This window comes from Antennarius striatus, chromosome 18 (assembly GCF_040054535.1).
Source record: "Antennarius striatus isolate MH-2024 chromosome 18, ASM4005453v1, whole genome shotgun sequence".
NCBI lineage: Eukaryota > Metazoa > Chordata > Actinopteri > Lophiiformes > Antennariidae > Antennarius > Antennarius striatus.
The window spans coordinates 20245835-20272138 of NC_090793.1; the positions used below are offsets into that span (position 1 = coordinate 20245835).

Below are 26304 nucleotides of genomic sequence, written 5' to 3' on the forward strand. Positions count from 1 at the left end.
TTTCTTCATTAACATCTAGAACCAGTTTGCTGGTGGTCCGTTACCGGACCAGCAAGTCAAAAATTATCTGGAGGCCACGCTAAGCTAAATGCTAATACCAGCTAAAGCAATGTTAACACAAAGCACAGACTTTTAGGGCAGTAGATGCTGATGAAACTTATTTTTTAAACACTTTATTTCCCCTTTACATAAGTGATGTACTCTTCTGACTGTGACTCATGCGGGTAACGCAAACCTTTAGTTTATATCAGGATCCTTGTTTCACTTTACGGTTGATTTTATCTTGAATGAGTGTCTTGGCCTCATCTCTCTGGATATTCTAACACGTGCTAACGATTGAATTAACAAGTAATTGTTCTGCTGTTTTATCTGTGATTACTAACGGATTGAAGAACATGTACTTTAAACATAACGTGGCATCATTCCTGGTCTTCATTCTGTTGTTAATTCTGAAGAAGGTTTTCTGAAGAGTTGAAGGAGTTCCTCTCTCTCTCTCTCTTCTATCCATTCTGTCGATTCTACATCTGTCATTTCTTCGTGAACTAGATGTTAAGCTGCACATCAATCGGTGTTTCTCCTTGGGGAAATGACGCGCCCTTTCTCAAATGTCTCGTGATAATTAAGAGCATTTGGTGTGACTGACTAATTGCTGAGATGAACCCATTGGTGACTGTCAGCCCGGTTTGCCTCTAATAATAATAAACCACCCCAGATTCTGGGCAGACCTCTACTAAATGTTTTCCTCCTGTCTGTAATTGGTTGATGAAATGAGAAATGGGGGAGCTGACAGCTTTCTGTGCACCAGCTGTGGTCATTAAACGGGATCGCCTCCCATTAGACGGAGTCGGTGTGCAGACAGCAGCTGCTCCATGTCACCATGCGTTAAAAGTGGGAAATGTGGAGGAGAATATCAGCCCTTAGTCGTTAGTTTCAAAGATGGAAACGCCTCAGTGAACGGCGGCGGAGAAGATGGAATAACTGGTTTGTCATCTAGCATCAACAGCTGGTCAATATTTCACTCTATTATAATAGAATCACCTATTGTTAGCTTCCGTCTCATTGGCTTCAGGTGTTAGTGCTACCTCAATGTTGACAGATTTGTGACAGAATAAAAAAATTAAGTGAAGAAAATGCAAGTTTCGGATGTAAGTCACTTTATTTTACATCCAAACACGTGCAAAGGCTAAGCTCCTATTTCTTCATGACTAATGGTATCATACTAATTCGCCAAACCAAGCAAAGTGAATATACAGTAAGACGTGCTAAATGTTGGCATCCAAGTCAACATAATGATCAAGTTTATTCGTCAATAATCATTGATATTAATCTATTAATCCCAATCTAAAATCAGATTCCCAGCAGTGGACAGATTAGCACCGGAAAACCAAACACACCTCAAATTTGTCTTTAATCAACATCCTGGAGGAAAAGTCTCCTGTAGAAAAGAATGGAGCTTTTTCTTCATACTGGATCATCATTATTAGTCAAAAAACATCCTTTATATTTATATAAAAATTAAAATGAATGCATGTTTATATATTGTACTATATGCGTTTAATCATTAGTAATAAAAATATGATTTTTTTTTTCCAATCAAATAAGAATCTTCTCCCTCTTTTTTGCTGCTGTGTTCACTTAACGTTCCGTCCCCCTGGTGACTCATCTTGTTTTTATCCAGGAAGGTTTTTTTTGTCTTTGTCCTCTACTTCACTGAATCCAGTCTTTCTCCGCAGGAAGCTGCTCTGTAGGCCGTAATTGAAACCATTTGTGGATCAGGTGGAATTCTGAGATTCTGGCTTCACCACAGAAAAAACCCCCAAAGCATACTATTTTCTGTTTCTTCCTTTCAGTCAGACTTTTACATCAGCCTCCGTTTCCTCTTCCGCCCTCCCTCTTTCCCTCCTTCCCTCTCCCTCGCTTTTCCATTCCCAGAAAGTTCTTGCGAGGAAGACGAAGAGGTCAGAGACTTCAGATGTGGAATAGTCCCTGAAACGGGCAGTTTCAGACCAGCGAGGCAGGAATTTGCAAGAGTAAGTCAAATCTATGTCGATCTCCTTTCTGACTGTTAACTCAGGCGTTTGTGTTGAATTTCAACTTTTGTGTCATCTCAGTTCTTTGACTTCACGCAGGAAAAAAACATCATACAGGTTCAGAATAAACTGAAGTAGAAGAAACGAATGTATCTGCTCACATGAAGGTGTTACATCTGAGTTTTATTTGAATTTATTTAAACTTTTTTTCGTCAGTATTCACAGTGGACCCACGTGGATTAAATGTTCTCTGGTTCCAAACCGAGTCACCGAGACCTCCACAGGTTTTTTAGAGGTAAAGAAAAGGAACAACAGAAAAGAAAATTACAACTTTTGCTGATAATGTTCTGATATTTTTGTCCAAGATTTTTCCCAGTATTTCTTTTTAACACAATATTTCAAGCAAGGATTACTGAAAAAATTAAGGATGGACTATAATTAAATTTTCTTGAAGTGGTCGGGAAAAGCCCAGAAAAATCACCTTCATGTGGATCGAAAATTTTGAAAAATGTTGGGGGTTTTCAGATTCTGTTCATGTTTGTTTCTGTCCTCGTCTACGAGGTTGCTATGTTTGAACAGATAAATACACAATGACATCCCCATATAGGGGTCTATCACAGATCAATAGACATGATCAGGATCTTTTGAAGTCTACAGGGCACAGTGTAAATTAGCTGCTGTAATAAAATATGTTTTATGATAAAAACTGGTCACTGATCACATAAACGTACCACTGTCACATTTAGGTTCAATCACATTATGGGAAATCTGAGCTTCCTTGTCAGAGGTGTGCATTCTCTGAATGTTCTAGTGTGTGTTTGTGTTTGTGTTTGTGTCACAAATAAAACACTACATTTTCCTTGCATATAATAAATTTTGGGCGCTTGTGATCTCATCCAGAGCTCGATAGGAGATGAAGGACGTGATCCCGACCCTCGTCTTCCTCATCCTGACGGCCTCCAGCGTGCGTTCCCAAGTCAACCCAGGTACAGATTCATCCTTACACCCACATCCTCAGGCGGGGGTAAAGATTTTCTTAGATGACATTTTGGTCCAACATGTGGATTTATGTTTAATTGTATGTAGTTTTAATTTTTAATTAAAGAAGCATGGATGGTGATCATATCAGCTTAAAATATCTTCATATTCCGGAGGGACGGACAAGACGGAGAAGGAATGTAATGTTTGGTGGGTGGGCTCAGGTGTGTGTGTGTGTGTGTGTGTGTGTGTGTGTGTGTGTGTGTGTGTGTGTGTGTGTGTGTGTGTGTGTGTGTGTGTGTGTGTGTGTGTGTGTGTGTGTGTGTGTGTGTGTGTGTGTGTGTGTGTGTGTGTGTGGTTCACCTACTGGTCAGACAGCAAATACCCACAGAACAGGCAGACCTTTCACAAGCAAGGGGGCATTCGTGGAAAAAAAAATCAGAAAATTTGCAGGCCGTAGTTGTAGGTGACACACACACCTATACGCACCTATACACACATACTCTGTCACACACACACATGCACACACACACACTCATTTGACTCTCCCACTTTAGGATATTTTCACAGTAAAAGGCTTATTTGTTCTGCTGCTCCATGTCAGGCGGTCAGTGTGGGACGGTGAACACAGACAGGCCTTAACTACCAGGTCGCCATGACGACAATAAACAGCAGGGACCAGATGTGGAGACGAGTCATGAATTATATAGACTTTGATGAAGCAAATTGTCGCTACGTTTATCTCTACCCCCGTTAACGGGAGCGTTACGACCAAACAGACGCTTTGAATGTCCGTCACGTGTAGAAATAATTACCCACCGGCCCCGGGGCCACTCCCTTTGCATTCTGTTTGGACTGGCACCTACATAGTGACGCCTCTGTTAGGCTCCAGAGGCCTCGCAGGGCTGCAGGAAGGGGTTTGGGGTGTGGGGTGGGGGCGAGAATTGACCGCTTTACCCTCCATTCTTCACATCCTGCAAATGCACAAATAATAAAAAAGATTGAAATCTCCTACGGCACATGAAAGCCTCACAAACCGCATGTGCATAATGCTTTTAAACATAACGTGTGTGTTTGCAGAAATGTGTCGGTATCCTCTCGGGATGACCGGAGGCCAGATTCGGGACGAGGACATCTCCGCCTCCAGCCAGTGGTCCGAGTCGACCGCCGCCAGATTCGGAAGGCATGTGTGATGATTTAAGGGTTTTATTTCCTGTGCTTCCATTTCCTTCATTAAAACTATCTGTTCAGTTCCCGTTTTTGATGAAACGTCCGTCTGGAACATCTAGTCGCTCATTCCTCCTCCTCTTCAGGCTGGACCTGGACAACAGTGACGGCGACGGCGCCTGGTGTCCTGACATCATGTCTGAGCCGGACGGGGTCAAAGAGTTCCTCCAGGTGGACCTGCGCTCGCTGCACTTCATCACGCTGGTGGGTACCCAGGGTCGCCATGCCGACGGGATGGGCAACGAGTTCGCCCAGAGATACCGCATCAAGTACAGCCGGGACGGCAGCAGCTGGGTGGGCTGGCACGACCGGAAGGGGATGCAGGTGAGCCCAACTAACCAACCAGGTGTTAAACTAACTAGGTTTTGAACTAACTCACAAATTAACTAACTAGGTTTTAAACTAACTAAATAACTAACGAAATAACTGGGTTTTAAACTACATTTATAACTAACTACCTACGTTTTTAACTAACTAACTAGGTTTTAAACTAACCAGGTTTTGAACAAATTTGGTTTAAAACTAACTAATCAGGTTTTAAACTACTAACTAGGGTCGGTTTTGATCTAACTAACTGACTAACTGGATTTTAAACTAACTAGTTAGGTTTTAAACTAACTACATTTTGGACTAACTAGTCTTTGAACTAACTAACTAGGTTTTGAATTATTATTTAATAAACAGTGTATTTATGTTGTTATTTAATTATTATTTATGTTTATCGTTTATGTTTACACTGTCCATGTTTACACTGTATGTTTGCACTTTTACACACATAATGCTGCCACTATACGAGAGGTCTAGCTATCTTTATTTATGACACCACATGTTTATATTGTACTCATCTGTTTATTGTGTATTTTAGTGCTAGTGTTGGTTTTCTGTGTATTAAGTCTGGTTTTTGCACCCTGCATGTCTTTTTTGTGCACCAGTCCTGCTTTATGTGCCTTCATTTGCCCCTTGGGGACAAATAAAGTTTTTTGAATTGAATTGAATTTGAATCTCAGAGCATCGCCTTCAGGACTCTCCACAGAGTCGGTGGAGAGCGGCTCAGATCTGAACGTGTTGCTGAAACATTCTTCTGGTTTTAACACCACATCCTGTGTAATTAGACGAGAGGATTTTCCCTGACGAGTTTCACTCGTTCTCGGTTTGTCTCGTCTGCCTCTCCTCCTGCAGGTCATTGAGGGCAACAGGAATGCGTATGATGTGGTGCTGAAGGACCTGGAGCCTCCCATGGTGGCTCGGTTCGTCCGCTTCATGCCGGTGACGGATCACTCCATGATCGCGTGCATGCGGGTGGAGCTCTACGGCTGCGAATGGCTGGGTTCGTTCATCCAACGGCGTGGAGAAGACATCATAGTGAGTAAACCAGGTCTGATCTGGGATGTTTTGCCTCTGCAGACGGCCTGACGTCCTACAGCATCCCAGATGGGCACCAGATGATCTACAGAGGCCTGGACGTCTACTTTAATGACTCTGTTTATGATGGAGCATCAGCTGACAGGTCTGGATTTTACTGCTTCTGCCACAGACAGATGGAGGCCCCCGTTAAAGCCTGTTTTAATCTCCTCCTGACTCCTCTGCCAGGCTGACGAAGGGTCTGGGTCAGCTGACGGACGGCACCTGGGGGCTGGACGATTTCCTACACAGCCACATTTACAGCGCGTGGCCCGGGTACGACTATGTAGGCTGGACCAACAAGACCTTCCCCAAAGGTTACGTGGAGATGATCTTTGAGTTCGACCACGTCCGGAACTTCACCTCCATGAAGGTAGGCGATCAGTTCAGGGAGGAAATTCCACCTGGAAACAGAAAAGGTGGATATTTTTAACATTGCTGAGCCAAATTCATGTTGCCGTGCTGAGCAAGTGTCAGTCCACTGCAGATATTATCAGAAATTCTGGAAAATTATGCAAAATAAAATCCGGACCAGTTGGTTGTCTCTTCATCTCCACTCCTGCTTCCGCTCTGATTCTGAACCTGTGAAGCCGTTTTTGCACTTTTTTAATTCACATGTGTCAAACTCAAGGCCAGGGGGCCAAATGTGGCCCTCCACATCATTTTATGTGGCCCACGAGAGAATAAAAGGTCAGAGTGTCTAAAAAACAAAAGGGCAAAGTGTGCTTTGACCAAAATTATATTTCCCACAATGCAGTAATTCAGCCCAATATAATTTTAACAAAACCGTTGTGAACAAAGTTAATGTCCTAACTTGTGTCTGATGTTATTTTTCTTTATTGATTGATGGTTTGATCCTTGATTGATGGAGTTCTGTGGGTTTAATAACCTGACAAATTAAAAGGATTTATGTTAGAACAGAGAAACAAAAAAACAACATTTTTTCTATCTAACTGTAATGTTTGGAACTAGAATAAGTAATAAATTCAGTTATCTAACATTAAGGAGAAGTTACATTTATTTTACGTTACATTTAGTTACATTCATTAATTACAATCTGGCCCTTTGAGGACAGCCGTAATGCTGATGGGGCCCTCAGTGAAAAATAAGTTTGACACCTCTGGTTTAGTTCATCTTGGAAGACAAAGAAATCTATATTTTTTTGTTCTTTCTTGAGCTTTTATCTCCTAACCGTCTCCGTCTCCACAGGTTCACTGTAACAACATGTTCAGCAGAGGGGTGAGGATGTTCCGCCAGGCCAGCTGCTTCTTCCGCTCCGGACCCGACTGGGAGGCCGACGCGGTGACCTTCAGGCCGGCCGTGGACCGCCTGAGCCAAAGCGCCCGCTTCGTCACCGTGCCCCTCAGGGACCGGACGGCCAGCACCATCAAATGTCGTTTCCACTTCAGCGACCTGTGGATGCTGTTCAGCGAGGTGGCGTTCCAGTCAGGTGAGCCCATCATCATCATCATCATCATCATCATCGTGAATATTTCTAACTATGATCCTTCATCTTCGCCTCTCCTCGTCTTCCCCTCCCAGGCTCAGCTGTGTACAACACATCTCTGACCCCCCGCAAGCACGGACACCCCACAAATACACTGCCAGGTCAGCAAGCACTGGTTTGATGCATGACAGCTGGGAAAAGATGTGTCAGCAAAACATGCAGAGTTTAATCTTTAGTCTAAAATGTGTTTTCATAAGATTATTTATCTATGATTTTAATTAATTAAGCTTGAATCAGTGTCAGTTTATTATGATGCTCAGGGATCAAACTAGAGGTGTGGGTCTGGATAACTGGTAAATCTGGGTGCACAGCGCCCCCTGTTGACAACACGAGGAGTGATTCTATAAATGCTGTTTTTCCCTCTAAATTATTATGTTTAACTGAATTTCAAGCAGAAAGTCATTGAAGGTAAATTAATTGTGATTATTAAATTAAACCCAACTTTAAATTCTCATCCGGTTGCTCAGGGGATGACCCCACTCACAAAGTGGATGACAGCAATACCAGGATTCTGATTGGCTGCTTGGTGGCGATCATCGCCATCCTATTGGCTATCATAGTCATCATCCTGTGGAGGCAGGTCTGGCAAAAGATGCTTGAAAAGGTGAGAGGAGAGTTTTTTCTATGTGATAATGATTCAGTTATTCTTATAGATGTGAATTTATTGTATTTGAAGTGTAAAGAATAGAACAGACAGCACAGGTGAGTGTCGGTTCCGACCCTCCGTCATCGGTCGTGTGTTCCTCAGGCGTCCCGTCGCGTGCTGGATGACGAGCTGACCGCCCGCCTCGCCCTGCAGACCCGGGCCTTCTTCTCCCACCACTCGTCTCTGTCCAGCGAAGGCGGCTCCATGTCCAACTCCACCTATGAGAGGATCTTCCCGCTGTGCTCCGACTACCAGGAGCCTTCCCGCCTCATCAGGAAGCTACCTGAGTTCGCTCAGTCCACCGAACACCTGGGTAAGAGGAGAGAACCTGGAGGATCTCCTGCGTCCACCTCTGCTGGGGTGTGAATGTTTTGTGCTTCCACCTCAGGCCCCAGCTCCTCCTGTCGGGCCCTTGCGACCTGCGGTTCAGACGGGGCCCCCCACTATGCGGAGGCGGACATCGTCAGCCTCCAGGCGTCTCCGGGCAGCAGCACCTACTCCATCACGGCCGTCAACATGAGTCTGTTCTCCGGCTCCGATTCCTCCATGAGGGAATTCCCCAGGCAGAAGCTGACCTTCAAGGAGAAGCTGGGAGAGGGCCAGTTTGGAGAAGTGCGTTCATTTAGCTCTTTATCGCTATTGATTTAGCATTTAATGACTGTATGGAGCCGTGCTGATTTATCCTCATCGCTCTGTTTGAAAATGCTGTGTGATAAAAGCCAGAGTGTAACTACAAATGGACAGCGCTTAGCGGTATGAATCATAAAGAGATGTTTGTTTCCAGCGATGCCAACAGGATGACGGAAGCCTTCTGATTCTCACAGGTGCACCTGTGTGAAGCCGAGGGCATGCAGGACTTTCTGCAGGAGGATTTGTCCCCAGAGGCGACCAGCGAGTCTCCTCTGCTGGTGGCGGTGAAGACGCTGCGGGAGGACGCCAACAAGAACGCCAGGTACAGGTGCATCGCCTCCAGGTGGTTGTCCATCGGTCGCTGATCCTGCTGTAACTCAGAAGTGTGTTTGTTCAGGAATGACTTCCTGAAGGAAATCCGGATCATGTCTCGCCTGAGGGACCCCAACATCGTGCGTCTGCTGGCGGTGTGTGTGGACACGGATCCCCTGTGCATGATCACCGAGTACATGGAGAACGGAGACCTGAACCAGTTCCTCTGCAGCCTGAGACGCAAAGAGGCCAGAGAGGACAGGACGGAACAGGAGGGGAATGATCTGGTTCGGTACAGTCCCCCTGAATTCATGTGGGTTCTGATAAAAACATCCATCAGACGAACCGACTAGACCCACTTTTACTCTCTGTTGTCGCAGAAAACTCATCAGCATGGCGGTGCAGATCGCGTCCGGCATGAAGTACCTGTCCTCCCTTAACTTTGTCCATCGGGATCTGGCAACACGCAACTGCCTGGTGGGGAAGAACTACACCATAAAGATCGCCGACTTCGGCATGAGCAGGAACCTGTACAGAGGAGACTACTACCGGATCCAGGGCCGGGCCGTCCTGCCCATCCGCTGGATGTCCTGGGAGAGCATCCTGCTGGTGAGAGCTGGAAAAAAAGCATGAATTGAAAGGTTCAATACAAAAGAAATTACAATTGATCTCATTTTCCTTTGAGGATTTTAGATGTATAAATTATAATGGGTCAACAACAAGTCAATGGAACCCACTCGCTGGTCATATTTCAGCTGTGTTAGTAAATTCGAGCATCCTAACGTTGTGAAATCCAGGATTTGACTTGACGCTGTGTGTGTCGTGTCAGGGGAAGTTCACCATGGCCAGCGACGTGTGGGCGTTTGGCGTGACTCTGTGGGAGATCCTGATGCTGTGTAAGGAGCAGCCGTACTCCCAGCTGACCGACGAGCAGGTCATCGAGAACACGGGAGAGTTCTTCAGGGACCAGGGCAAGCAGGTGAGTGCCTCACACCGTCTGTGGTATGGGTTTACATAAAAATAAAAAGACATGAGGAGCTGATTCTGTGTCTGTGCTCCAAGGTGTGTCTGCCTAAGCCCCCCAGCTGTCCCGATAGAATCTACAACGACCTCATGCTGAGCTGCTGGAGGAGGAACGCCAAGCAGAGGCCGAGCTTTCACGACATACACACTCAGCTGATGGAGACCCTGGCGTAGCAGAAGGGTCCTCCCTTATGAATTTATTCTACATTCATTCTGAGTCATGAACAATTCATTAAATGTGTCTCATTTATTCACATCGGTTGTGTAAATATTAAGATAAACGGAGGTGCGAAATGGAGCTTAGATCATATTAAATATAAATATTTAATATCTATTTATAACACATGCTGTCTATTTATAGCCTCCACCACGGTAATCCTAGGTTGATGAAATACAGCTATGTAAATATGTGTTGAATTTCTTTTCCTTATAAATGCCTGCATTCACACGTTGCACATTTAGGATGTCAGTAGAAAAGTGTTGTGTTCCATGAATGTTCATGTTTTTACCAATGAGAAGGGGAGTAGTTAGTTAGTTAGTTTGCAAGATATCATGAAAGGATGTAAATGGGGTTTTTTTTATGTGTACTTGTTAAAGGTTGATATTTGTTCAAGAAAGAGGTTTAGTTTCATGCTACATTATAAATTTCTGTGTTATCATGATCTTGACCCTCTAAAAAAATTTAATAAATAAACATTTTTATATATAAAATCAGGGTAAAGCAAGAATCGTCCAATGTATATATATTTGTGAAGAATCCTAAAATGTAAATAACTGATCAATTTGTTCTTCAGTTGTTCTGCACATCCATTGATAAATCTGTTGTTCCTGTAAATGAATCTATTTTCATTACAAATAAATAAACAATTGTTTATTGTTTATTCACCCTTGAAAACATAATTACAGTATTTTTATTTGACATAAATCGACACCACGGTCCTTTCGGAATTTTGAATCGCTTTTTATCCTGTTTTATCCTCCTGGCTCTCCGTACTAAAATCTGATTGGCCAGCTGTTTGCTGACATCCAATCACACCACGCTCGTGCATAGGCTGAGGAAGTGCTCGCCCAGGGATCGGAAGATGGGCTGAACCTCTGCTGCGATGAGTCTCAACCGGTTTCGGGTTTTTAACGGCGCCGTTCTCCGCTCCGGCCGCCGGTAACCGGTGAGGAATGGAGAAAGTTGTCATAGTAACCGGCGCGAACAGGTAAGCCCGTTAACGGTGAATAAACCCGTTATTTTGTCATGTTAGAGTGTCTTCCGATGACTCAGTTGCTGTGTTTATAATTTATTTAGAATTATTGACTCAATCATGAAGTGTTTCATTCCTGAAATTTTTATTTATTGATTATTATTGTTGTTTTGAGGAACCGAATAATACATATTTATAAGTTTATAATTCAAATTCAAAAACTTTATTTGTTCTCAAGGAGCAATTTAAGGCACGTGGAGCAGAATACAGTACTGTATACACAAAAACCAGCACTATCACTACAATATGTTAAGTAAAATAGACATTTATCTATTTTATTATTTTATTTATATGTATTATCATGTCCATGTGCAGCATATGACTGTTTGGCATAAAAACATGCTGATAATATACTGTATTAAATCTAAACATTTCAACACAAATGAATATCTCACTACACTGCTGTGTAGCATCTACCATAAATATCATACTTTTGATAATAAAATAAGCTCTTCAAACATTTAAATTACCGTCTTTGAGCCGGTTTGGGTGGTTTTAAATCCTAAACATGACTGTTTTGAGATATTTCTATTATATTGTGCTGCTGTTTAAATGGCAGGATCATTTTAACCACTTGATTTACACGTTTCCTGCCTCTTTTTGGTTTTCTCTTGTTCTGTCTACCCGTCCCCCCCTCCATACAGCGGCATCGGCCTGGCCCTGTGCGAACGGCTGCTCACCCACGACGTCCACGTCCGGCTGTGTCTGGCCTGCAGGAACGAGCAGCGGGCCGAGGCCGCCCGCTCCGCCCTCCTGGCCTCCCACGCTGGTGCCCGTGTGGACCTGCTGCACCTCGATGTGGGCTCCGTGCGCTCAGTGCTCGCCGCTGCTCAGGAGATCAAGTCCAGGTACCGACACCCCCACACAGAGACACCCTGACCCCATCCACGAACCACTTTAAGCTAATATTTCTCCACAGGTACAGCAGAATCCATTTCCTGTATCTAAACGCGGGAATTATGCCCAACCCTCGCCTGAATGTAGAAGCTTTTTTCAGGGGTCTGTTTTCCAGGTAATCACTTTCACTCCCAATGACGTGAAATGTGACGGTTGCGTGCCGCTTCAACTTGTGTATTGTTCCAGGAACGTCGTCCACATGTTTTCAACAGCCGAGGGTCTCCTAACGCAACAGGACCGCGTCAACGCCGACGGACTGCAGGAGGTGTTTGCTACCAACCTCTTTGGTCATTTTCTCCTGGTAGGACGGACGAACGGACGGACACACACACACACACACACACACACACACACACACACAATGTAAATCCCTGCACCTAAAATATCCTAGTTAGTTAGCCTCACAGCTAAGTGATGTGGTAATCTGGAGCACCAGTAGATGCTGATGTTCCCACAGCTGGGATTAGAAAGTTGTCTGGTTTTGTTAGCTCAGTTTGATGCATTTATAAAACCTTCTTAAACATGTCCTCATCTGTGACGGTGCACATCCTTGGTCTCTGTGATGCAGATCAGGGAGCTGGAGCCTCTGCTCTGCGATGGCGGCCACACGTCCAGGGTGGTGTGGACCTCCTCGGGTAATGCCTGCCGCTGCGCCTTTAGCATGGAGGACATGCAGCACAGGAACGGGACAGAACCCTACAGCTCCTCTAAGTACGCATCCGACACGCTCAGCCTGGCTCTCAACCGACACAAGAACAGTCAGGTTCGACCGTCATGATGCCTTCTTACCCACATTTTCTGTTTAAGCCCCCCACAAAAGGAGACATAGGGGACTCCCCTTGTTTATCCATGTCTCCTCATGGAGCTGTTGCGTTAGTTTCACCTGCTGTCTCGTCTCGCTGACAGGGGCTCTTCTCCTCTGTGATTTGTCCGGGACTGGTGATGACCAATCTGACCTATGGAATCCTGCCCTCCTTCTTCTGGACGCTCATCCTGCCCTTCATGTGGCTGGTGAGGGAGATGATTGTCACCATCCATCCCATCTCCGTTGAGCTTTCAAATGAACGATCTGACGTGACGTGTCTTCTTTTGGCGCTGAACAGATTCGATTCTTCACCAACACTTTCACACTGACTCCATACAACGGAGCAGAGTCGCTGGTAATGTCATCTTCATGAAAGCACTTTATAGATTCTAATTTCTACTGTGAATAAATTATCATTACCCTGCTTTGGGGGTTTTTTTTCCACAGCATTGGTTGTTTCTTCAGAATCCAGAGTCTCTGGATCCACGAGCGAAGTATCACAGTTTAACGTCGGGGTTTGGAACAAACTACACTCAGCCTCGACGGGTGAGGAGGCAGAAACCATCCACAGATGGGGGGTCCATGATCACACCTACGTGTGATGCGTTCAGATTTGTCTTATGTTTCTGTTCGTTTTTCAGATGGATGTTGATGACAAGACGTCAGACGAACTCTATTCAAGACTTCTACAACTTGAGAAAGAAGTCAGGAGACAACTGAAGGAAGCCGATGTGGAATGAAGGACAGGAAGACTCTTGTTCACTCCTGGGATGTAAATCATGTGTGAGCCGCCATTGAAAAGAAACAAAGAAATGAGCTTTGATTTTTTTCATCTCTGGGGAGTAAAATTCTGATTGAATTCATTTTAACATTTTATGTTTAAAGACAAAAAACTACAAATACAGTCAGTTCATGAACAATTAATCAATTACCTGGACCTTAAGCAGGACCTGTGTTCAATCTGTGACAGGAAATAGAGGCCTCAAATTACAGCACATTAAGAAGCGCCTGAACACATCGTCCGTTAAAGTGCCGGCTTTATCTCAGCGTTGGAGAACCGCTTGTTCCAGAGGGCAGATATGTCACCGCCAGCCATTACTCAGCACGCCCTTTGCCGACCCCAAACATATTATTGCTGCTTTTTATAAACCAACAAATCCCAGTTAATCTTGTATGTGTGTTCAGCATCTGTCTGGAGGAACAGCTGCTCGCACTGCCAGCGCAGCTTAGTCTGGCTCTGCAAACAAGTTGTCTTTGTGGCTCTAAATTGATGAAACATTTATTATACTGGCAGGTTTCATGATTATTGTGAGTATAAGTTTTATTCCTGCCTGACTGGTTTCATTCTTAAGAAAAGCATCCTTGTTCAATTGTAATTGAAATTTTAAAAAGCAAACAAATTTGGGATAAAAATATTTTGGAATTTGTAATGCGACGGCTGGATTATCAGGATGGTTCCACATTAATTCTACAGTGGCCAGTGCGTAGTAGTGACGGTGAACATGTGTTCTTGTTGTGTTATTTCTGAATTTATTACAAATTCATGTTATTAAAAAATTTTCATGGGAAAGAAAATATACCTTATTTTTATGCTTCCATTCAACAAACACTGCAGACTTTTCCTACGCGTAAAAAGTGTTTTTATAAAATAAATGTAAAATAAGTGTTAATTTATTTTTATTTATTTTAATTAAGTGCTTATTTATTTATTTTTGTAAAATAAGTGTTTATTTGTTGAACGCGCGCTTTTCCTCGATGACCTGAACGCACTCTGTTACATAACGCAAGTAAAAACATCGTGCCGCGCCGCGTCGCGCCGCGTCGCGCGCTCAGATCGGTGCGCGCGGAGCGGCGCGGCGCGATGTCCCGGATGGTGCTCGCACCGGAAGAGAAGGGGCATCTCTCCCAGCCATCTTGTGGCAGCATCCCGCGAATTGTTCGCATCAAGCCTCGTAGAATCGGAGGTGAATCCCGCTGAAGGGGCGCCATCATGCCCGGACATCTGCAAGAAGGCTTCGGCTGTGTCGTAACCAACCGGTTCGACCAGTTATTGGACGACGAGTCCGACCCGTTCGAGATCCTGAAGGCGGCAGAATGCAAGAAGAAGGAGGGGGCCGCCGCTGGCTCCGCGAAGACCGCCGCTCAAGCCGCCAAGCAGCCGAAGAAGGAGTCACAGAAGGACCGGAAGAACCCGCTGCTGGACAAGAAGGAGGAGTCTCAGGCACCGGTGCCCCTCAAGAAGGAAGGTAAAGCCGCTACATGCCCGCTCGGGACGCGTGTTTACGTCCGTCCCTCCAGCCATCATGTGCCGCGTCCGTTAGCTTGGCGTTAGCCGCTGTTTGACACAGCGGAGCGGCGTGAGGACGACCTCAGCCCGGGGTGAGCTGCACCACAACACGCCGCGGCTCAGGTGCGTCCACCTGTACGGTCCACCGCGCGCTGCGTCGCGGAGATGGCTTCCATCAGCATCCCGTGGAAGGTGGAGTCTAGCGGCTGGGTAACCGTCTGGAGGATGTCCCGTCGACGCACCTCCATTAGCGGCAGGACCAGCGATGCAGATTGGGACGCGTCCTCACCTGCGTACCGGGAGAGCTAGTGGTTTCTGTTGGGTTAATATTTTACATCTTGTGTTACATCTTGATGTTTTTAATGATTAGACAGCTTGTACACAAAGAAAAGAGAGAAAACAGAATTACAGAGAGCCTGGGGTGAGAAGGTTCCAGAGACACATAAAGTTTGGACATAAAGTAAGAAACAAAGTGTATTCCTCCGCCAGCACCAAAGTCTCCAACCAGATGAGAAAATAGTCTCAAGACTTTCAGAATAAGATGCAGCCACAGTTATTTATTACTAATGTTAAAGACAGATATATAGACTTTAAGAGTTTTAGAGTTTTTAAAGATCATCCTTTTAGAATTTTTTCCCAAACATTTGTGTGAATTTAAATACTGATGGCGTTATTTTCATACAGTGACCCAAGACATGTTAAAAGTTAACATCTATCCATGTCAGAGTATTTATATTCTGATGGTTTTGAAGTTTCATTGGGTTTTTATTTTTCATCATGAAGGTGAGCCGGTCTGCAGGCAGATTTACGACGTGAATCGTGAGTTGTTGTCAGTGTCAACTGTTTTGTGTTGTCCAGGTATCAGGCGGGTGGGGAGACGACCGGACCAGCAGGGCCAGCCCGGCTCGCAGCATCAGGGCGGTCAGGGCGGCGATGGCCGACCTGCAGATAAGCGGCCGGACCGGCGACCTCCTCGTGAACGCCGCTTCGAGAAGCCGGCTGAGGACAAGCCTGAGGGAGGGGGAGAGTTCTCTGCAGACAAGTGAGTTTAAAACCGCGTTTAAACCCGGTTATCAGCTGATGACAGATCATGAGATCACTGGGGGGGGTGCATTACATTATCTGAATCTTCACCTCATCCTTTGCACTGGTGTTTTAATAACAACAGCATTTTAATAATTGACCATCCTTCTTATTTACTCCCCAGGCCCTCCGGAGATCGGCCCCCCAGAGGGCGTGGTGGCGGCAGGGGTGGCCGTGGTGGAAGAGGGCGGGGCGTGGGCCGAGGAGACGGCTTTGACTCCCGCGGGAAACGAGAATTCGACAGACACAGCGGCAGCGACAAATCGTAAGAGAACACCACAGCATGGCAGACGTTCCTCTGACAGGAAGCGCCTGAAGCAGACGCCCGCGTTTGTTTGGCACTCCTACATTAATTTATTGACAGACTGTCAGTATTTTTGCACGACGGTGACTAGAACCTGTTTTTGAAGCTGCCTGGAGCTCCGGTTCCACAGATCCAGCAGCATCACTGCAACAAAGAGACGCGGGTGTTGATGTCAAATATTTGCCGTGCCGTTCTTCCTAAATCGGCGAGTCGGCGAGTCGTTTACCTTCCCTTCTAGAGGGAGCTTAAACTCAGAAATCGATGTGTTGATTTTCTTCTTCTGTGGTTTAAAGGCTAGACGTGACAAGCTAGTTTCAGCTGCCTAAAACGAGTGGATTATTCTACCGGAAACGTTTCTCTCTCAGCAGCGATTTGTAACATTGTGCTGGAGTTGATGTTCATCGCTCGATCCGGTGTGTTTGTGGGCCGCAGACGTCATTGTGTGTTTTCTTCTTTTTCTGCTGCAGCAACCAGAAAGGAGAGGAGAAGCGGGCCGGCAGCAGCTCCAACAACTGGGGGGCCGTGAAGGAAGAAGTGAGGTGAGCGTCCGTCGCTGTTGGTCTGCTTAAAGAGGTTCTGCCGTCCTCTCAGACGGATGGCGCTCCAGCTAGAGGGTGGTGTGTGATCCCCCCTGAAGGTGTGCGTCTCACAATCCGTTTTTTCACTTTGCTTATTTTTACTATTGAACTGAGGCCGATTGTCTGTCGCGTCCTCAGACTCAAACGCTCCGGTTAGCGTGGGGGTGTCTCGGACACAGTGTGCTGCCAGTCGCTCTCGTCTCCTGAATGAGTCTAGAAGCTTAATAACGCCAGATAAAAGGATCCGGCGCACATTAAAGAGCGTTTGTGTGCGCGCTACGCTGCAGGCGGTTGATGAGTGTTTACAGTGTGTGTGTGTGTTTGTTCGCAGTGAGGCTGAACAGACCGCCGCTCCTGAGACGGCCCCAGAGGGAGAGGAAAACGCTCCTGCCGGATCGGAGAACAAGTGAGTATCCGTTTAGCAGCAGATGTTCAGACGCTTGATGATATTTGGATGTTTGCTCACAGTTGAAGGACCCCCACCCCCCCATGAATGTGTGTTTTCATCAAAAGGCTTCAGTGTAAACGGATAAACATGAACGCTGACCTTTCAACCTCAAGAGTAGCCGGCGTGCAGCCAGAGCTAACGGCTAAGAGGATTGGCTGATCTGAGGCTGTTTGGTGTTTTTGTTTCCAGGGAGAACGAGGTGGAAGAGGTTAAAAACGAAGGCCCCAAAGAGATGACCCTGGACGAGTGGAAGGCCATGCAGGACAAGGAGCGCACCAAGGTGGAGTTCAACATCCGCAAGCCCAACGAAGGCGCAGACAGCCAATGGAAGAAGGGATACGTGCTGCACAAGTCCAAGAGCGAAGACGTGAGTGACGTGATTTCCTCCCACTCACGTTCCTCTTGATGTTTTAGTGGATTCACGTTCAGATGGCTCTTTTGAGTCGGGTCATAACACGGAAGATGCGCACTAACGCAGACCCGCTGTCATGGCAACGGCAGTGATGGGTGTAATGTGGATAGTAGCGGTGTAATTCAGACGCTACGTAACGGTTTTGTCTGTAAAACGTGACAAACTGGAGGACGCATCGGAATGTGTCGCAGGTGAAGAAGAATAAATCATCCTGTCAGAGTCGCCGACGCTTCACTTCCTGTTTCTGTTGTTCTTTGTGTCTGAAACTGTTGGGATGTTTTTTCTCACCACCTCATCTGATGCTGAGTTAACGGGATCCTCCTGCTGTCATCTTGTTTCAGAGGCCTGTCGGTGCTTTGATTGACGCCGCAGAGACTGAAGCAGAGGCACACACTCTGTACCACAAGGTGCTGCGATACTCACACACACACACACGTGTTTCATCCAACACTCAGTCAATGCAATGTACAAACCACCTGTCACAAAAGCAGTGGATTAAAACACCTCATAATATTGAAAAGGGATTATTTAGATTTTTTTCCAGAGAAGACAAAGCATGTAAAGGTGTTAGTAGTGCAAAGAACACTGATTGACTCTGTCCGTTCTTCTCCTATCTGTTCCTCTTTACTCCTATGTGTTCTATCTGCTCCTGTCCACTCCTATCTGCTCCTGTCCACTCCTATCTGCTCCTATCCACTCCTATTTGCTCCTATCCACTCCTATCTGCTCCTGTCCACTCCTATCTGCTCCTATCCACTCCTATCTGCTCCTATCCACTCCTATCTGCTCCTATTCACTCCTATCTGCTCCTATCTGCTCCTATCCACTCCTATCTGCTCCAATCCACTCCTATCTTCTCCTATCCATTCTTGTCTTTTCCTATCCACTCCTATCCGCTCCTGTCCATTCCTATCTGCTCCTATCTGCTCCTGTCCACTCCTATCGGCTCCTGTCCACTCCTATCCGCTCCTGTCCACTCCAATCCGCTCCTGTCCACTCCTATCCGCTCCTGTCCTCTCCTATCTGCTCCTGTCCACTCCTATCTCCCTCCAGCAGGCCAATCCCGATGAGTCAGCCGACCACCACTTCCGCAAACCAGCCAACGACATCACATCCCAGCTGGAGATCAACTTTGGAGACCTGGGGCGCCCCGGCCGCGGGCGCGGGGGGGCTCGTGGAGGCAGGGGGGGCCGCGGCGGGGGCGGCAGCAGGACGTCACGTGGTGGAGGACGGTCCGAAAAGGTGACGATGAAACCTGTTGCCCCGACGTCCCAGCTGTTCTGTGAGCTCTCTAACCCAAACAGTCTTGTGTTTGCCCCCCCCTCAGGCCAGCGGCGTGTCGGTCCCCAACGTGGATGATCCCGAGGCCTTCCCAGCGCTGGCCTAGACGCCCCCCTTCCACCACCAGTCCACCCGTCAGCCCCTCCGGGCTCCTCCTCTACGAGGCTTGCATGCTTACCACATCTATATAAGAAAACGACGCGGAAAAAAAAATTTTAAAACGACGAAAACGACTGTCATCCCATCCCACCCACACCCCCACACCCCCCTCGAGGACTAGAACTTTACCTGATCTTACCTGTTTTAAAAGAGAACAAAAGACAAAAAGGCGGGAAAAGGACCTCTTGTTACACTGAAGTTTTGTATTTAGGAACATGGAAGCAGGGATGTTTTCACACCTTTTTTTTTCTTTTTTTTTTTCTGATATCCTGCATCGATATTTTTCGTGCTGCTTGAAATCATTCTGACATTAGTTTGAAGCGTGTCCCTTTCTCCCCCCTCCAGGCTTCTGTTTCTCGTGACTTCAGTATTACGGGGTCGTCCTAGAAAAGACTTTTTCCTGGAGTCCCCCCCCCCCTGTAATACACACTGACGTGGTCGACACTACATAGAACCCCCTGCACTCGCTAGCTGTGTGAACATACATTGTTCCTCTGATCCTGACTACCCATCCCTCTGCGAGGCACAAGGCATGATGGGTAACCAGGCCAAGTGACCTACGACTAAAGCTTGGTATTTTTCTGCTAGTTGTGCAGTGGAAGTAAACGCCTCGTTTCCTTTTTGATAGCTTGCCTTTTAATTTTATTATTTTTATTTTTTTTAGTGGACCAGTGCTTAGTGATGCTTCATAACCCCACCCCCCTCCCATTCCAGGTGTGCTACCTGTATTTTCAGGGTGTTCCAGGGCCCAATGTGTATCTGTAGGCTGGTCCTTTAGGTCATACAGACTGTACTTCTTGTAATTTCAGGACCACTAAGCAGTTTTTTTTTCTTTTGTTGAGTTGTGCGTGTGTGTGTGCGTGTTTGCACGTGTGCGTGCAGCAAAGTGTGTGTGATGTTGGACGTGTGAATATCGCAGCTAATGACTTAGGATTGAAGTATTCCTCCTCTCTGAACGTGCCGTTCTCCGACGGCCTGCAGGTTTCCCGTCTGTTGCGGTGAGAGCGACGGGCGCGTCTCGCTGTTACAGTATCTGTAAAGCGCTGGCTTTTACCGCCACCGGTCTTCCGGTGATTGTGTCCCCGCCCCTGATTTCTGCCAACCATATTTGCCGTTTTATTGTAGCACCAGTTTGTTTTTTTGTTCTTTTTGTCTGAAAGAAATGTCCGCAGTCATTGTGGAGCAAACCTGAGCTACAGAATGTAACGTAAGCTAACGGCACTCTCGGCCATCTGTGTCCCAGCGAGCGCTTCCTGTTAATGAAGGAGGGGTGGATGTCACATTTCAAGGGGTGGGGGGGTTAAAGGTAATGGCGTTCTGACACAGATGGCCGGAGCGCTTTTCTCATAGAACCGTTTGAGCCACATGACGGTGAAACTCTGCAAACATCCCTGTTCTAATAAATTGCTCTAGAGGTGTTAAATGTATCTGCCAGTGACTGTTTGGGTTTTTGAAAATCCATTCTGTGATTTTTAAAAGTGAGAACACATTTCATGTGGTCAGTTCATTCAATATACAGCTGTGGTGAGAACAACTCCAAGTTACTACAAATCACGAGGAACCTGAACGCACCAGAAGGGTTTGGTTTGCTTATTGCTGGTTTGTTCGGAACAGATAGCTAAAATAAATGACACCTTTCATCAAGGTTTTAATGATTTAGTGCGTTTCATTTCCTTTCTGGGACAAAATCCAGCATCTTGTATTTTTTTTACACAACATTCAACCATTGAAGGTGTGCGTTGGAATTTTTTTTTTTGTAAATTGGAATTTGGATAATTCTGGTGGTTGATTTCATTTCAAGATCATTAACAGAATTTTGTACACACAACAACCAAATACTGAAGCTAATGCTGTTGCTATTTTGGAACATCGTTAAAAAAACATTTTGTCTCTGTAGTTACACATCAGAAACCTGACAGATCCGCAAGTAGTTTGGGTAGAAATATGTCACAAATGCACTAAACTGCAAAACATTCCCAAAATGCTATGTGATCTTTTACTTTCTTCTTTCATCAAATTTTCTTAAAACTTGTTCACACCGATGTTTGAATAATGTATGTATGTCTGTTATATGATCGTTAGATGTGGGCAAACCATCCAGAAAAATACTTCCTCTGGAACTAAATGGCTTCAGTCTTTAATCAAAGCATAATGATTCAAATTCAAAACCTTTATTAGTCCTCAAGGGGCATTTGAAAGCATATAAAGCAGGATTAGTGTAAAAGTGAAAACATACAGTGTAAACATAAATGATAAATAACAAATACAGTGTATGTTCAATAATCATTACAAACCTAGTTAAATTTCTTGTAAACCTAGTGGGTAAGTTAGTTCACAAACTAGTTAGTTTAAAAAAACCTACTTGGTTTAAACGTAGTTAATTAAAATCCAAATTGGTTCAAATGATGACGTCATAGCAGGAACGAACGTTGCCGAATTCAGCCGATCCGAGAGGTGACTCGGTGTTTCACCAAGTTTGGCTCGGCTGAAACAAGCCGTGATGACGGTCGTTCCGCTCGCTGACGTCACCAGAAAACAAAGCAGGTGGATTTCCGGCTCCAGTGCAGGTTGGAGTTTAGTGAACCGGAGAAAATGGACCGGAAGCATATTGGTTCACGGAAACCAGGAAAAACACGGAGGAAGATTTAACGTGGAGCGGTTTTCAAAGAAAAAGTGGCTAACAGGGAGCTAGCAGTTAAGAGGTGACTAACGGGGAGCTAACAGGTAGCGGCGGGTTAGCCACTGTCAGCTAGCTTCAGGCCTAAACTCGGTGACCTCCGTTCAGAACCAGCCGCTGTTCGGTCTCTCTCTAAAGTTGGGCCTCCGCTTTGGGGACTCGACTTAAAGCAGACATTTTGGTGGATGGGTTTAAAAGCTGAAGCCAGTGGACGGGTGTTCTGCTTTTGTTTGGGTCTTCAGGGATTTGAAGAACTTGTCGTGCAGTGGTTCCACCTGCTGGTGAGACCCGCTGCGGTGGTTCTCCTGCGGAGCCCCTCACATCGTTGTTGGATTACATCTTCATGTCAGGTTGGGTTCGAGTCCCGTCGGTGTTTTGTCTGTTCGCAGGAACACGAATTCACCAGGAAACACTCAGTGTCACTGAATGCCTGTCACTGGTTAAACACACACAGGTCTTCTCTCCATCTTCTCTCATCACAGATCATGAACTCGTAGAGATCCCTCATGGCTGTTTTCTGTACAGAAACGACACTTGCTACACTGCAAAGGATTCTGGGTAGGGAGCTTCGGTGACATGGACATAAGGTGGCGATGACGATCGTCAACGATGAAGAAAGGAAAAGACGTCTTCAGTGGAAGGTGGAGCTTTGGACGCCAGTTATTTGGACTGGGACGTGTCCTCCATCAGAGCATTGACTCAGAACCGTCTTCTGTCTGTTTTGTCCCCAGTTCCAGATGTGGACGCTCCTGAACCCGATCAATCGAACATCCTCAGGCTCATCCATCAGTTTAGACACAGTGCAAGGCGGCTAATGGAGGAGATGCAGCAGGACAGGCGGAGCAGGGATCTGGAATCAAGACGGTCTCGTGGACGTAAGGAGTCTGTCAGTAGCTGTTGATCTCCCTCAGAGACTGGCGTCCAATCAGCTGACCCTAATCTGTTTCTGAATCAGTTCAGACGACGACTCCGAGCTGGTGGACCAGCGGCCGTTCGTCCCCCTCCTGAGACGCCTGCTGCACCTGGACGGCGCCCAGAGGACGAGTCCCCACCTGACAGAGACACATCCAATCACAGCACAGTAAGTGAGTGTGTGTGTGGGAGGAGCCAGAGGTCTGGCCCACAACTTCCTGAAAGCAAAGGGCAATGGATTCACTGATTGACTCACGATTGATTCACTGATCAATTCACTGATCGATTGTCATGTTTGTTGCAGCCTGACCGCTGCTCGGGCCACGACGGAGGTCTGCCAGACGGACAGCTCAGCTTCCCAACGGGAACACGGTGCTGCAGCTGCAGAAACTCTTCCCACCCCCAGCCCCCACCAGCACTGGATCCCCTCCCCCTTTGCCACAGAAGCTCCTCCCACCATTAGCAGCTTCATGAATAGACTGGACGATTGATTTTTTTATACATATTTGACTTGAACTTTTTATTCCTCTGTTGTATATTAATACAATTCTGTTACTCAATACTTTGTGGTTCAGCAGTGTTTTTTCTATTTATCACATTACAGGTTCTTCTTCACAAAAAAATCGATCCTACCTTTTTTGCTGCAATTACCTACAGACCTGGTGAGTTTGTTAGATGCCTGGCAGCAGCGGTACACTCCTGCTATACCAGCATTTTATCTCGTTCATGATAACAGTAAAATATCAGTTATTTCTGATTTGAGGCTTCATAACACCCTCCTTCTAAAGTTCCCAAGGTTTGGAGAGGGGGCCACGTCCCCTCCCACATGATGTAAAAACATGAAAAACTCGTCACCAGTTTTTGGTCGTACTTTTCTCGTGAAATTGAATCAAATATCTTTCTTGTTCGTTTGATGCTTTTATTTTGCGCGACCACCAGACATGAAGACATTTTGGTGACGCTGCCCTCCTGTGGTCAATGGCCGTATTACATATTTTAGCTTTTCCCATTCTGACTGAGGAATTATCATTTCAACGAGCAACATTCTTGATTGCTGGATAGGTTAAAGCATCAATCAAAGGATGTGAGTCCTGAGGTGAACTAAACGACCAAAAACAACACAAAAACTCAAAGACAAAGACACAAAACCCTCTAAAGGACAGAAACTACAGGCATAATAACACATGTATGCTGAATTCATATTCAAGCCCTGACCTCGGATAAATTTACTCAAATCACTTCCTGCTCAGTGAATACATTTCCTACTCTCCTCATAACTATAACAGCAGTAATACATACCTTTACGCAATTAAATTAAATCAAAACAAGTCTTTTTCTATGATTTGAGTACAAAATCACCAACAGTGCAAGGCGAACATAATGGTAACGTTGAATTTCCTAGCTTTTTATCTGTTGTTAGGTAAACGGACTTTTATCCCGAAGTCCACCCACAGCAGTTGTGTGTTCAAAACCGGAAGGAAGAACAAGAAACAAACCGTTTCGTTCATCAAATGTGTATTTTTATCCTAATACAACATTTCTAAGCAGATCTGGGTTCTCTGTCCCTAACACAAAATCTGGTGTTGTCTGAACCGTGACAAGGGGCAGGAACAACACATTCCAGAGAACCTCAGATATTTATTATGCCCGTCTCTAGGCTCCACCTTAAGGATGAGCCGCTATACATTAACACATATGCATCGTGTCTTTCTCTGGCTGGTTGTTTTTCCTTATTTGGTTCTCCAGTGTCAGTCACCAGTATCAGTCTCACGTACCAGTCTCCCGTACCAGTCTCCAGTGTCTCCACCTACAACAAAGAGCCAAACAAATTACACAGCCGGCGTCCGCCGCTAAACGGTGGACGCCCATTACACAACGTATTTAGCTATATCATTATTGGATGAAATACAAAGTAAAAACAAAACCTGAGAATATATTTGATTATATTTTCCTTCACTGTTAAAGTGTTCGGTGAAAAACTACACAACAAAGTTTCGGAAGACGTGACAATTAATGTATTATACATTCTTGAGTGATCTGTGATCGTGTCGCCCCCTGGTGGTAATAGTGGGTTCCTACAAAAACATTGAGACAAAGTTAGACTTTGTTATATTGTTAATAGCTTCCGGCTGTGACTTTCAAATTAATTTTAAGAACCGAACGATTGCGTACTTGCCCCCCCCTCTCCCCCTAAAAACGAATACAATTTTGTACGCAGTACAAACTTCTAAATTAGTTGTTTGCATTACTATATCTCCTCTTACTTCGAGGTGTGTAGAAGATACTACACTCATCTCCCCGACAGAGTTAGCAGTAGCTTTAGCGCTACCAGACTTTTTCACCAGCTGACTCTTTCTATGTGAAAAATCGTCTATATGTTCGGTTGTAGTATTTCTTCAAAACCGATGTAATAAAAAAGGTTAAAAACGCATCATTGGAATATTTCGCGTATTTATATTTCCTTATTTTGATGCTTTTATTTTGAGAGCTAACCGGAAATGTAACTTCTTTGGTGATTAAATCCAACTGTACCTACGTTGTGCCTACACTGCCCTCCTGTGGTTAATAGCCGTATTACATATTTTAGCTTTTCCCATTCTTACTGTGACATGGGAGTGCGTCTCCAAAGCCAGACGAAGTACTATCTACCTTACCTTTAAGACACTCTAACAAGAAAGCAGAGGGGGGCTACTACTGGTTAGCATTTCAGGCAGTTTAATGATTGTATAAATTTCAAACAGTAAGGCATTTTAAACTCCATTGATGACGCTGTTTGATCGTTGTAAATGGGGAATTATCATTTCAACGAGCAACATTCTTCATTGCTGGATAGGTTAAAGCATCAATCAAAGGATGTGAGTCCTGAGTTGAACTAAACGACCAAAAACAACACAAAAACTCAAAGAGAAAGACACAAAACCCTCTAAAGGACAGAAACTACACGCATAATAACACATGTATGCTGAATTCATATTCAAGCCCTGACCTCGGATAAATTTACTCAAATCACTTCCTGCTCAGTGAATACATTTCCTACTCTTCTCATAACTATAACAGCAGTAATACATACCTTTATGCAATTAAATTAAAAGCAGTATTTTTCTATGATTTGAGTACAAAATCACCAACAGTGCAAGGCGAACATAATGGTAACGTTGAATTTCCTAGCTTTTTATCTGTTGTTAGGTAAACGGACTTTTATCCCGAAGTCCACCCACAGCAGTTGTGCGTGTTCAAAACCGGAAGGAAGAACAAGAAACAAACCGTTTCGTTCATCAAATGTGTATTTTTATCCTAATACAACATTTCTAAGCAGATCTGGGTTCTCTGTCCCTAACACAAAATCTGGTGTTGTCTGAACCGTGACAAGGGGCAGGAACAACACATTCCAGAGAACCTCAGATATTTATTATGCCCGTCTCTAGGCTCCACCTTAAGGATGAGCCGCTATACA

At 45.3% G+C, this 26304-nt stretch overlaps 3 protein-coding genes across 7 annotated transcripts; all 3 read left to right on the forward strand.

Annotated features, from left to right (window-relative positions):
• The first annotated feature begins 1929 nt into the window (after positions 1-1929).
• On the forward strand, positions 1930-10596 carry LOC137612118 (discoidin domain-containing receptor 2-like). The gene is made up of 17 exons (XM_068340478.1): positions 1930-2030; positions 2931-3016; positions 4089-4191; positions 4322-4559; positions 5415-5562; positions 5640-5742; positions 5826-6009; positions 6846-7086; positions 7179-7244; positions 7611-7747; positions 7892-8102; positions 8178-8401; positions 8614-8741; positions 8817-9023; positions 9112-9340; positions 9561-9710; positions 9794-10596. The coding sequence occupies exons 2-17, from the start codon at positions 2944-2946 to the stop codon at positions 9926-9928; spliced, it is 2577 nt and encodes an 858-aa protein (XP_068196579.1). The 5' UTR covers positions 1930-2030; positions 2931-2943; the 3' UTR covers positions 9929-10596.
• Positions 10597-10821: 225 nt separating this feature from the next.
• LOC137612064 (3-keto-steroid reductase/17-beta-hydroxysteroid dehydrogenase 7-like) lies at positions 10822-14271 on the forward strand. Its single transcript, XM_068340386.1, has 9 exons — positions 10822-10962; positions 11652-11855; positions 11927-12019; positions 12091-12205; positions 12473-12667; positions 12811-12915; positions 13008-13064; positions 13157-13255; positions 13351-14271. The coding sequence occupies exons 1-9, from the start codon at positions 10928-10930 to the stop codon at positions 13447-13449; spliced, it is 1002 nt and encodes a 333-aa protein (XP_068196487.1). The 5' UTR covers positions 10822-10927; the 3' UTR covers positions 13450-14271.
• A 309-nt stretch (positions 14272-14580) lies between these two features.
• On the forward strand, positions 14581-23412 carry LOC137612063 (SERPINE1 mRNA-binding protein 1-like). 5 transcript variants are annotated; one of them, XM_068340381.1, is made up of 13 exons: positions 14581-14955; positions 15855-16038; positions 16204-16344; positions 16851-16922; positions 17293-17367; positions 17599-17776; positions 18163-18228; positions 18875-19063; positions 19149-22288; positions 22421-22579; positions 22670-22813; positions 22894-23019; positions 23155-23412. In XM_068340381.1, exons 1-9 carry the CDS (start codon positions 14700-14702, stop codon positions 19206-19208), a joined length of 1221 nt encoding a protein of 406 aa, XP_068196482.1. In that variant the 5' UTR covers positions 14581-14699; the 3' UTR covers positions 19209-22288; positions 22421-22579; positions 22670-22813; positions 22894-23019; positions 23155-23412. The 5 variants fall into 5 exon arrangements, with proteins under 5 accessions (XP_068196482.1, XP_068196483.1, XP_068196481.1 ...); XM_068340382.1 differs by having other exon boundaries at positions 22464-22579; XM_068340380.1 differs by having other exon boundaries at positions 19149-22579.
• The last annotated feature ends 2892 nt before the right edge of the window (positions 23413-26304 follow it).